The 13,162-nt window shown below is 41.5% G+C and overlaps 1 protein-coding gene across 1 annotated transcript in view; it reads left to right on the forward strand.

Moving 5' to 3' along the window:
* Window positions 1–12,101, forward strand: part of LOC109422513 (limbic system-associated membrane protein) — a 531,904-nt gene extending 519,803 nt beyond the window's left edge. Inside the window, exon 5 of the mRNA XM_062861330.1 lies at window positions 11,331–12,101. Within this exon, the coding sequence (XP_062717314.1) occupies window positions 11,331–11,602 (272 nt within the window). The 3' untranslated portion in view covers window positions 11,603–12,101. The remainder of the gene's footprint in view (window positions 1–11,330) is intronic.
* Window positions 12,102–13,162: the final 1,061 nt, after the last annotated feature.

A 13,162-nucleotide genomic window follows, 5' to 3' on the forward strand; every position in this document is an offset into this window, starting at 1 on the left:
TTACTCTACTCACTCTCCACCGTCCTTGTTTTCAACGGTTGAAACAAATATTAATCGTTGTTGCTCGTTTGACGTCTACTCACTACCAACATCAAGCCGCAGTGAAACGCAACCTGATTAGCATTTGGCGATTATTTTTTCGTAACGATGAATATAATAGCAATATGTTACAAATGATATGTCTGTTCGTCTGTACTAAAGCAATCTCATCAAATCACTGAGGAGTAAAAATATACAGTAGGATAGGTCAACGTTATATGAGAAAATTATCGCATTAACCCCGGAGAAAGTTTTTTCAATCCTCGTTTCCGTCTAAAACTACTGGGATTTTTTTTTATGGGATTTAGTATGGGCAATTTCACTTGCTTGCATTTTTTGGCAAATTTTACATGAATTTTGTAACCTTCTTCTTCTTCTTCTTCTTGGCGTAACGTCCTCATTGGGACAAAGCCTGCTTCTCAGCTTAGTGTTCTATGAGCACTTCTACAGTTATTAACTGAGAGCTTCCTCTGCCAATGACCATTTTGCATGTGTAACATACGGCTGTCCAACATACGGCCCGTGGAATCGATGAATGAAACTTGTCCCAAGGATTGAAATATTTGAGGATATTTCATATTTTAATAAAATTTAATATTAAAAATAAACTCGAAATAGGTAGGGTGCTTTGTTAAAAATTTTCAAAGGTTAAAAAATTTAAATACATAAATTTAAAAATTTTAAACTTGAAAGGTACAGCCAAATTTGAAGCAGAATTTCAGCAAAATTTGCTGAATTTCAGAAAAACGTTGCTGCTGAACAGCAGAGTTTACTGAACGAATCAGGAAAGTTTGCTGAATTTCAGCAAATTGTTTGCTGCAACCTGCAGTTCGGCAAAATTCAGAAAAAAAGTATTCGGGGTGATTTTTGCAAAAAATCAAGAATTCTTGCTCACATTTTTATGACCCAAATGATGTCAGTGTTATGATTTGCCGTGAGAATGGGTAATCGGATGTACAAAATTTCACTGTTGCATTCGTGCTTTCGAAATTTGATGTCGAAATTTAATGTCTGGCCCGTCGACTGGTATGGAGTATCACTTGTGGCCCGCGGCCACGAAAGGTTGGGCAGGCTTGCTGTAAAGTCATCTGTGATTGTGAAAGACGTTATATCCTAGCTTGTTATTATCGTCTTGATGTTGATCGGTCTTCAGTGATAGTGAAGGTGCTCAAGCAGTCAACTGAAAATTCTGATTTTTTTCAGCCCAGTCTATACGTTTAACGTAACGTCGGAATATGTTCAATTAATAAACTTCCCAATTTTATTAAAATTATTGCTTTTCTAAATAAGGTATTCTCGGGATTCAGGAACAGTTCGCATTACGTCGACGGAAAGATCATGCTTCGGAATGATGGCCCTAGCACAGAAACTAGCTTAACAAACAATAGTAGAAGATTCCAAAAACGGGGACCGAATTCTAAACCGCCCGATAGGTAGGAGATTGTCCACATCACGACGGTTTCAAACCGAACGGACTCAATAAATACCAAAACTTCCGTATGACATTTTTAAGTTAGGCATGGCCATCTTGACTAGGAAACCTAGACCGATTGAACCCTTGAAAAGGCCCCATACAGATCGAAACGTCGGAAAAAATCATAAACAAGTGTTTTCGATTCCCCAAAAGGCTGAAGCCAACATTCTGAAGCAAAATCATCCCAGTCGTATCCCAACCAAGGAAAGATCATGAGTACATGTTCGACGAGAAAGGCACTATCACCACTAGGTGGATTAATCTGGGTTTTTGTGTTAATTTTTGTTGGATATACTGATCTCTGGAAGCATCCTAGAAATCCTCAAATCTATTTCAACTTTCATCGTCCATAAGTCACTTAAACCATCACCAGAGTCATCTGCAAATCTATGCGACGAGAAATTGGAGATTTCCAACCAGAACCGCAACTTACAAAAGTCCATTAGGAGGTGTGGATGTTTGGTGGTTCGCTTCTTTTCTTTTCTTTTCTTCTGCAGCAACGGACGCCGAAGTTGTTGCATCACATTATTTCGATTGCCAGTAGTGCACCGACACAGCATGTGTACCACGCCAGTGTAGTGAATGCAACAAATGCACACAAATAAAAAAAAAGTGCAGAGCTTCCACCTCCTCCTCCTCCTCCTCCTCCTTTGGGACGGGCGAATCCATTTGGCAAATCGACAGCCAGACTGCGCGCCGTGGAAGACGAATACTGATGAAGGGGTGAATTGATTCGTGCAAAACATGGATTATTTTGGAAACAAGAGAAATCCATTCTCATCGGCTTCGATTTCAGGAATTCGCTACAATGGGTGATTGCTACGGAAAAAAGGGGGTGCATCGTGATGCTACCCGAAAGCATGCATATACAGATGTTGGGGTGTTTTGTTGCGAGTAGCTCAAGACTGAGGTACAAATGGATGGAAAGGATCATTGGGCGCAATATTTCGTTGGACAGGGTGTGAAGCGAAGAGGGCAACCGATAAAAAAGTTTTTATTGGCAGAAAGTTTACACCCAATCTGGGGAGGGCAAAGTCTGATCGTTTCTGTGTGTTTGATGAGAATATGCAAATGAAATGAAGGGTGGATAGTCTTTACTATCCGCAAAGTTTATCATTACGGAAGACATGTGGTCGGTCGGGTGGAGCGATGTTGTCGGTTCATGGAAACTTTTGTAGTTTGTTTCACACTTTGTGGTTTCATGTAAAAGAAAAGTTGCTGTTTAATAGATACGCTGTAACTTTGCACTTTCACTGCAGAAAGTTTTAGATTATGTAATACGATGGTCGATTTAACATGCACATTGGGCGTGATAAAGTGTAGTGCAGTAAAAACTTGTAATGGGGAGGTGCCATTCTTAACCTTAGATTTTTAGCTTTACGTAACACCCTCCATTAAAAGTAGGTTTAGTCATCATTCAAAATGGAAATACGGATAAGGATGGGGATAAGGACAGGTAGGAAAAAAAAGGAAAAAAAATAGCCTGGAAGAGGGTACTAACGCATAAGCGTACCACAATGGGTCCAAACAGCGCCCTGAAAAGGGCACTGTAATTCCGCATAAAGCGAAAGAGAGCCTATAGCTCTTTACCACAGCGGGTTAAGAACAACAGAATATCCTGAAGATTCAGGTTTCTGAAGTCAGTTTCACTTGATAAGTGTTTACCGAACACTTGGAAACGCAGTTGAGCAAAAACTGAACAGTTACATATCAAATGATACGAAGTTCTATAATCGGATTCACAGCTATCACATGCAAATGAATCAGCTTGCTGAATATTCGCCATGTGATAGCTGAGTCGGCAGTGGCCAATCGAGCCCGTCACCCTCAGCATGGTCATGCTGAATGCCTTTACAGCTATGGTTATAGGGGCCCCAAATAAATAGTCATATTGGTTCCATGTGGTCACACAAGTGGCCACCGAAGCAATCCATATTGTATTGCCCTCAGATTTTTTCAGGGTAATACGAAGTTCATTGTCGTTTACCCATTGATCACCTTCCGGAATCTCTGTAACCTGTTCCGCATTGATCAGATCCGCCCAGAACCCTTAAAAATAGTTGTAAACAATATGTTTCTCATTTCAATGAAGCGTGCAGAGAAATTATGCAATAAAATGCATAAAGGGAATACATTTGTGGATTTTTAAGCACATATAGCAATGATAAAAACTAATATTTCCCAGGGTTAAAAATCTCGTTAAAAAAGAAAAAAAAAACTAATATTTCGTATGTTCCGGATTTCCGGAACCGGTTCTCAATAATTAGTCAATATTAATATCCATAATTAAAGTCCACGTGGATACCTTTCCAACGATTCTTGGACGGTCCTGATTACTTGTTTGGTTGCAAAGTTATAGCTTGCCAAAATAAGGGTCTCTAATGCAGCATTTTTCAGTTGAAGCACGTTCCCGGTGGCCACAGTGGCCAAATCCGGATTCCTCCGGTGGATTTAAAAACTAGACTTGTGCCTCTTTCATTTGAGCCAATGAGATCCAAAATCGGACAAGCCACTGATTTTTGCGAGCTGTCCAAAATTTGGGGTCAAAAATTACCCCAGGGTTTTATTTGTAACTTTTTTTGAGGGACTAAGGAAGGTTAATCACAACCTTTGGAGACGGCCTAACTTTGATTGGATCGTTCTCATTTCGCATTTTTTCCACCACACAAGACATCCATAGGCCAATATTGGCCGAACAACATTTGTGTAGATCCATTTGATATACTTAGGTTTTAGTCCCCAAGTTGTACCAAAGGTTCGCCGGCATTGCCCGAAGGCCGCCATACAAGATTTCTTGATTCTGAACTCAATATAAGGTGTCCAGGAAAGCTTGGAATCAAGAATGACTCCAACGTACTTTACCTGTTCAATCATCGATTTCAGAAGCAAAGAGACGCAAATGTCGAACGCCATTACGGTTTCGCCTTTCCGTAAAAAGAACAATAGATGTTTTACTCCGATTAACCGAAAGGCCATACTGGCGACACCAACCCTCAACTACCTGAAGAGCGTTTTGCATCAGGTCGAAAAGGGTGCTGATGCACATACCGACTAACAATGTTAGGTAGTCGTCGGCAAAACCATAAGTAGGAAAACCGCTATTATTGAGTTGCCTCAATAGCGTATCTGCTACGAGATTCCATAAAAGTGGTGATAAGACTCCCCCTTGGGGGCATCCACAAACACTCAATTTCCTAATCCCTGCTAGACGCAATGTTGAGAATAGATATCGGTTTTTGAGCATTTGATGAATCCAATTGGAAATCATTGGAGATATACCATGACCTCGTGCGGCTTCCAATATGGCATCGAAAGGCACGTTGTCAAAGGCACCCTCGATATCTAAGAAAACACCCAGACAAGATTGCTTTTGAGCGAATGCTTTCTCGATATTGTAAACAACCTTGTGTAAAAGAGTCACTGTGTACTTAATAGATTGGTTGGCATTTTGGTTCACATGAAAAGGCACATCGGCCAGATGAACATCACGGATGTGATGAACCACATCCAGTATTGGTGGTTACATTGCTTAAATGTCACCACGTCAACACGTTAATCCTGTTTCTGGATACTCTTTCACTGTTATATTTAAATCTCCATTTAGTTAGAATCCATTTAGGTAAAAGTTTAAAAGTATCCGAGTGTTATCAGTGATCTAGTGGAGCTTTATAAATAAAATTAATGCTTGCACAGCCGTATGCAACTATGTGCTATCAAGTTGTGAGTTAATTTTCTGTTTGAGGATCTCTCTGAGCTACCTTGAGAATAGGTCGTCGGATGTACCAACGTATTTGGTTGTCTCTGAGAGCATTATGACTAAAGTGCATACTGATACAGCCTCAGGTAGCTATGAGAAAGCTCCCAAAGAGCCCAAAGAGGGGGGTTCCAAGGGCCTTCATGGACGTTCAGAAGCCTATTACGGGCCTTTTATCAGGTTTTGTTGGCGTTTTAATGGGACTACGGGGAATTCAAGTGCATTTTAATAGTATTGAGAGGATTTCATGGACGATTCAAGGGGACCCAAGGGCCATTTGGGGATCTTAGGAGCCTTTAACCCTCTAATACCCAATCCCGCCTTTAGACGGGGTATAGTTTGAGCATTTTTGTAATTTTTGTTGCGGGGAAAATCTTTTTTTTTTATATTTTTAGCTGATATTTAGGACTGTCCAGTATATCTCAAAATGGTTTTTGATGTATTTTAAAGCGTATTTACATTTTTAAAAATCATTGAAAAATTGATGTTTTAGTCACCTTTTAGAAGTCATTGTTTATTTTGTATTGAATCGCTACAATTAACATATTTTAAATTTTTCCCAAATCATTCTATCCTTGTTTAATAGTTTAAGGAAATCGAATACACTCTAAAATTATTTTCCTTAAAATTACACGGCAAATAAAATTTTCTGTGAAATAAAAATTAAAATAATAATATTTCAATAATAATCATAAAATTTCAAAATGTTTTCATCTAAAAAATCCGTTCCCCAAATTGGCTTCCAGGAAAAATATAAAAGTGTGGGGATGTTCAAAAACAAAAATTAGAAAAATCAAAAACAGAAATTCACGAAATCGAGAATTGAAAAAAATCATCCTCCAAAACATGGTTAAATCGATTTTTGATGACGAAAAATGGTATTTAGATCAAAATCAAAAATTTAGGTATTAGATGGTTAATGGGCGTTACAAGGCATTTCGGAGTCATTTCAGAGAATATCAGAAGTTTTCAGCTATATTTTAAGGGCATTCCTAGAGGTTTTAGAGGAATTTCAGGGGCATTTCAAGGGGTTTTCAGATGCGTTTCAGTGAATTTCTGGAGCCTGTTCAAGCCGTCCAAAGAAGGTTCAGAGGCATTTAAAATTGATTATGATGATTTTTAGAACATTTTAATGGGATTACGAAGGTTTCAGGGACGTTTCGAGACCATTCAGGTCATGGTCTTATCAGGAGGTTTTAAGAAAACCCTTAAATCTAAGCGCATTTCAGGGGTGTTTAAAAAAATATTGTGATGAGGTCTCTGAAAATGCCTCCGTAATCTCTATTAAACCCACATCAACCCCACGTAACGCACTTGAGACAACACATCCGTAACATCTCCGAAACCCGCTGAAAATCCTCTGAAACTTCCTGAAATGCCTCAGAAATTCCCCCTTCAAAACTCACGAAAACGTCTTCATAACGCCTTAGTAACGCTTCTGCAATGCTTCTATATCCCGCTGAAAATGCTCTGAAAAATCCTCCAAAATCCTCCTAAAACCCCCTCGGGTCCCATTTAACGCACCTGAGCACGCATCCTCCGAAATGCCCAAAAACGCCTCCGTAACGCCTCTGAACCCCGTTGAAAATGCCCTGAAACTTCCTGACATGGCTCCGAAAACCCCTTAAGACCCACTCAGACCCCATGTAACGTACGCGAGATCCTCGGGAACCCCCGGAAACGTACCTGTAATGGAGCCCGTCGCAAATCTTCTGAAACTTCAATGCTTTCTAAAACCCCCTCAATCTCCCCTGAGATCTCCTAGTACCCCGCTGAAATATCTTGGGACCCCCGGAAATACCTCTGTAACCTCCCTTTGCTCTTCCCTTCAATCACCCCCTGGTCGCCGTTGCAATAGTTAAAATTAGTATTAAATTTTCTTATGCACAATAAGGTTCATATATTAAAAGTGCATAAAAAAGCATGCATAAAAAGAGGTTCAACCCAAGTAACACACTTGTCACCGAAGAGTCACGGCGGCGCAGGTTTTTGTTGCGTAGAAGTCACTGCGACTTACTTTTAGCAAGTTAGCATTTATTTGTTAGAAGTAAGTCATAGTAACTTATGCGTAACAAAACCTGCGCCGCCGTGACTCTTCGGTGACAAAAGTGTTACTTGGGAAGTGTATTGAAGTTCACCTGCGAGCCTCGGAAGCCCCCTTATACGCCACTAAAACCCCTCTGAAATGCCATGGAATGCCTTGAAACACTTTGAAACGCCCTTTATTATTTTTTTTATCTATATTAACAATATTTTTAGTCCTAGGCTAGTTCATCCCGGGACCCACGCTTTACTTCTCTTCAGAAGGAAGAACTCATATTTTGTGAGTTTGTCGGGAGTGGGATTCGATCCCAGGTCCTCGGCGTGATGATCAAGTATTCAAACAATCACACCAGGTCCGCTCCACAACGCCTTTTAAACCTCCATGAAACCTCCGTGAAATTCATCTGAGAGCCTCTGAACCCAAGAAGCAGAACTAGCTGAACAGCAGTTTCTTAACCCTTTCATGACGGATTTTTTTTTCTAAGCGTTATTATGGATTTTTCTCTACGTTTTTCTGTTGTTTTGGTGCTCAATAGCATAAAAAGAATTAAATATCATGCAGAATCTTTTTTCTGGATATCCTAGGTCATCCAAACTGTTCTTGAGTGTAGATCCCAAAGTCTACGGGTAACTTCTTTCATTGTACAAAGCTACTATTTGTAATATATCATGTCCAGTAAGTCTTCTGCAAATCAGTGCAGTATCAGACATGTTGGGATATCCTAGGTCATCCAAACCGTTTTTGAAATTTCACTCTAAAGTCTACGGGTATAACGGTAGCTTCCTTCATTAAACGAAGCTACGATTTGTAATTTATCATGTCCAATAAATCTTCTGTATGTTCAGTAGACATCATAAGATCAGCCGGGACCATCCAAAATTATTATGATGTTCAATATCTGGCATCTACAGCAATTGAAGTTTCTGTTTTGGCTATATAGAGTTATGTTGCATAATCTATTATACTTACTGGAGCTCACAGAATACAAACTAAGACTATGACATAGCTATATTATCAAAAAAAATATTGTGTAACATTACTATCTGAAACAAAATCGCCTCATGTCACAGTGGTTGTTTTTATCAACTTAGCTTCATAACAGTAAGGAAGCCCATAATATCCCCAAAATACATAACAACGCTTATTGTTCCTCCAACTACTTTGGTAAGTACAGTGGATTATGTAATACTACTTAACGTAGTGGCAAAGCTATTGTCACAAGTGCAGAACTTAAATTATGGTCTCCGGAGTAGTGTTAATGATCTGGTATATCTTGAAATGATTCATGATATGCCAGGACGATTACGACTGTGACTATCAAGAGCTGAACTTCAAGATAGTTAGACCAATCTTTCATTTTCCCAAAGGTTCATAATAATATATAGTAAACTTCAGGTTGGTCCAGTCACCGCGATTGATTATGAAACGTTACTCAGTATGTCAGATATAGCTGACGTTACGAGTGTAGACCTGAAGCTCTGAACTCCAAGATAGTTTGGCTGACCTGTAACATTCTCATAGTGTCTCTAAACGACATTTGAGATTTCAAGAGCTTCAGGGATCTCAGCAGATTATGCTATGCTATTATTTATGGTGAAACCATCTAAAATTTTTTTACAGATTTGAAGGACTTCATTATAGAACAGTTTGGACGAACCTGAATGTCTCAAAGGTTTATAATAAATAAGTAGACTTCAAATTGGTCCAGTTACTACGAATAAATATGCAACGTTACTCAGTATAGCAGATACGGCTGTTGTTAAGAAAATAGACATGAAGTCCTGAACTCCAAGATAGTTTGGCTGACCTGGAATATCCATGAAGTGTCTCCTAATGACATTTGAAATTTCAAGAGCTTTGCGGATCCCAGCAGATTATGCAATGCTATTATTTATGACGAAAACACATCAAGTTATTCTTGTGGATTTGAAGGATTTCATTATAGAACAGTTTGAACTATCCTGAATGTCCCAAAGGTTTGTAGCTTATTAGTAGACTTCAGATTACTCCAGTAACTGGGGTCATATATGACCCATCGGCTCCAAAGGGTTAAGCTAAAGTTTGCTTAAGAATGGTTTGTTCCACTCTTATGCAGCAAACATGTTCGTTGGGAAGCCCCATTAAACCACCTGTAATGTCATGAAACGCCCTGAAATACGCTGAAACGCCTAAAAATGCCTTGAAACGCCTCTCAAAACTCCATAAAATCTCAGTGAAATTTACCTGAGAGGGCTTCAGCTCTAAAACACCTCTGAAACCTCATGACACGCCCTGAAACGCATTAAAACGCTTTGAAACCCCTCCGTGAAGTGCATCTGCGAGCCCCTGAAGTCCCCTTAAGCACCTCGTAAACCTCATGAAACTTCCTGAAACGCATTGAAGCGGCTTGAAACGCTTTGAAACGCCTCATAAAACCCCATGAAATCTCCGTAAAATTCATCAGAGATCCTCTGAAGTCATCTGAACCGCATTGAAATGCCTTGAAACGCTTTGAAACGCTTTGAAACGGTTTTCAAGAAGCATTTTCTTAACCCTCTAAGATCCTTCTGTGAAATTCACCTGAGAGCCTCTGAAGCCCCCTAAAACCGCTCCGAACTCTCCTCAAACGCCCTGAAACGTATTGAAACGCCGCTGAAAATCCCCCTTAAACCTTCGTGAAACTTACCTGAGTCCCCCAAAATCCTCTCGGAAACCATCTTAACCCTCGAGCGATCGCGCTGTTGTATTTTGTACACGTTGAAAAATCTTGCTTTTTGTACGCAACATTAGCGTGGTGCTGACGTAGGTAGCCAACCGCGCAAGTTACGGAAGGTTAAATGCCTATGAAATCTTCTTAAATGTTTCTGAAACCCATATGAAATCTATGGGAAACTTACCTGGGAACCTCTGAAGAACCCTAATATCCCTCTGAAACCTCTCAAAACACCCAGAAACGCCTTGAAATGCTTTAGAACGCCTCTAAAATCCTGAGAATCTCCGAAGTCCACAGAAAAAACACTTATCAAACGTCCTGAAACGCCCTGATATGCGAAACGATTTGAAGCCTCTCTGGAATCATCGTGTAGTTAACCAGAGAGCCAACAAGGCCCTCTAAAACGCCTCTGAAACTTCCTTATATTGCTTGAAACGCATTGTAACGTCTTGAAACGCCTCTGAAAACCCCGTGGAGTTTACCTCAGGGCCTATGAAGCCCCCCAAAAGTTTGGGACCATTTTACAAATCTTTGAAGTGCTCTTTCCACCTGGCCCTGGCTGCCACCATTGTTTTGTCTGTCTGTATGAAATTTCCTTTCCGGTTATTGCACATGGCGGCCATCGACGCAGGCTTGTACCGCGCACCTTTGACAGTTGCATAAAACGTTCACATAATGTTCCTACCCGTGCTTTCCTGCGTTTCGTGCTGCCTATTCTTCCTGCAGTGGATTCGTTGCTATTGTTTTATGAATGAACATTTGCTTAGGTAAATTTCATTTTTCAAAATGTACAACGTTCCTTGTTTGTGACATTTCAACTATGTGGACCAATTTTTACACTTCGTAGGTAGTCGGATCTTTGTACTCTCTTGCGCCCATAAGTGGGGAAAACCCGTACTTTCCCAAAACGATAAACGATAAGTTCAACCGGCGTAAATACTGATCTGTCTGCATCATTATTCTTCGCAATCTCATTAGCACCATTATCGAACTTTCTCAACTCATGGAATTTATGTTAACGGCACCATCCAGACAAAAGGAAATCTGCAGGAGAACCGTTTTCGCATCACGTTTATTAACAACATAAACCTTTGTAAAATATGTCTATTGTGCTGGGTGGGCAACCGTGCACGCGGCACCATTCAAATGCTCCGCTCCGCACACAAAGACCAAATATGCCATATAAAACCCGATAAGAATCGTCATTTTTCATTCACACACGCCACCATCCAAAACCGCACCGCACCGAGCCGCGCCGAGGCGAACACCCAACCCAACACTCATAGATGTTTTTTCGATTTTCTCCGGTTTTCCCGTCCCATTCCAGTGTCCAGAGCGAAAATCCTCGGCAACTCGGAGCTGTTTATCAAGAGCGGAAGCGACATCAACCTCACGTGTGTGGCCCTGCAGTCGCCGGCGCCGCCCTCCTTCATCTACTGGTACAAGGGAGGTCGCGTGGTTAATTACTCCCAGCGGGGCGGAATCAGCGTGCTAACCGAGCGGCAAACCAAAACAAGCAAACTGGTCATCGCCCGGGCCGTGGCGTCCGACTCCGGGAACTACACCTGCTCGCCGAGCAGCTCCGGTAAGTATCTATAGCTGGCTGGTTAGACGAAGAACGCGACCGAGATGATGATGACAATGGTAATCGCAGGCACCTTCTGCACCACCACCATTACCGTTGCTGGTTGGTTGCGAGGATCTCACTATAGTCGATGGTCAAGGCAACCAGGTCGACGACGGCGACGACGGTCGGCAAAGTGATGATAATGGTCATTGCCGTTGAGTATCCTGCTGGGCATCTATCTATGAGAATGTCCGCAGACGAGAGTAACGGTAGTAAACAGTAGTGTTGGAGATAATGCTTGATAGCTCTTCATAACCTCTTGGCGGGGATTTTAAACTTTGATCTTTGGCTAATTAGAGAGCAAAGTGTTACATCAACGGAGATGGAATTTTAATGCATTTAGTGCAATGCAGAATTGCAACAATGTTGCATAAAAGTGTGTGTGTTCATGAAATACTGACTTACATACAATACATTTATGTAATTCACCATCGTAATTCTTGTTTTGTACAACTAATGGCCAACTTGCAACTGAAATGATTTTCATAATTGAAAAGAATTGCAGAATATGCATAATCGGCGAGTTCCTGGAGCTTAACTACTTCTCCACAACTACGATCGAGTGAGCAGCAGTCAATTCCATTTTTTCGATCGATATCCCGTAGACATCCCGGAAAATGTCAGCAGGAAAGCCGACAATGGCCACGCCCACCGGAATCTTTAACTTCAACTCGACACATCGTCATACACGACAGACATTTCATAACACCAGACCTAGAATGCAACCTTGCGGGACTCCTGAGATTTTGTGAAAGCACTTCCGACCCACCTCCATGTCAAAAACTAGTTACTCGATTATGGAAGTTACTTCCGAGAATCTCGTACAGGTACCCCCCAAGACGCAAGAGCGCATCGGCAATAGCCGCCCAACGCGTGTTCCTTACATCCAGAGTCACTCCTGCACAGTAGCGAATCCTCCTTCTCTTACGCTCGAGTGCTTTCCTGGCGGTTTTTGTAACCGACAGGATAGCGTCTACGGTCGACCTCCTCTTCCGGAAGCCGTACTAGCTACTCGAGATACTATCTACAACCTCGGTGTGCCTCAACGTTCTATTGAGGATGACCTTCCCCGCCGTATCGACCAATCATATTGTTCTGACGGGTCTCCGAGTGGTTTCCCCGCCTTTGGCAACAGAACCAGGCTCTGCCTCTTCCCCACTTCTGGGAAAATTTCCTCGTCCAGGCATTTCTGCATAGCAGACCTGATTATGTGAGCCTCTGGAATAGCTACTTTTAGGCCAATTTCGGAGCTCCGCCCGGACATGAGGCCTTACCTACGCTAAGGGACTTTGATATCTGTAAACTCCCTTAGTGCAAGTTCCACATCGGTGACTCTCTCCTTATCGCCAGCCTCAGTCCTAGACTGTCCTACGAAAGGAAGCCAAGGAGAAGGATCATGACGCAGAAAAAGCCCACCCCCCCCCCCATTATCCTCTCCAAAATCTCTGAAGATTGCTCGGTAGGAGCCATCACAGCTCCCGTCATGGATGGCAATAGGATGGCATCACCCACGGATTCGCAATGGCTTTCTG

The sequence above is a fragment of the Aedes albopictus genome, chromosome 3, assembly GCF_035046485.1.
Source record: "Aedes albopictus strain Foshan chromosome 3, AalbF5, whole genome shotgun sequence".
Lineage (NCBI taxonomy): Eukaryota > Metazoa > Arthropoda > Insecta > Diptera > Culicidae > Aedes > Aedes albopictus.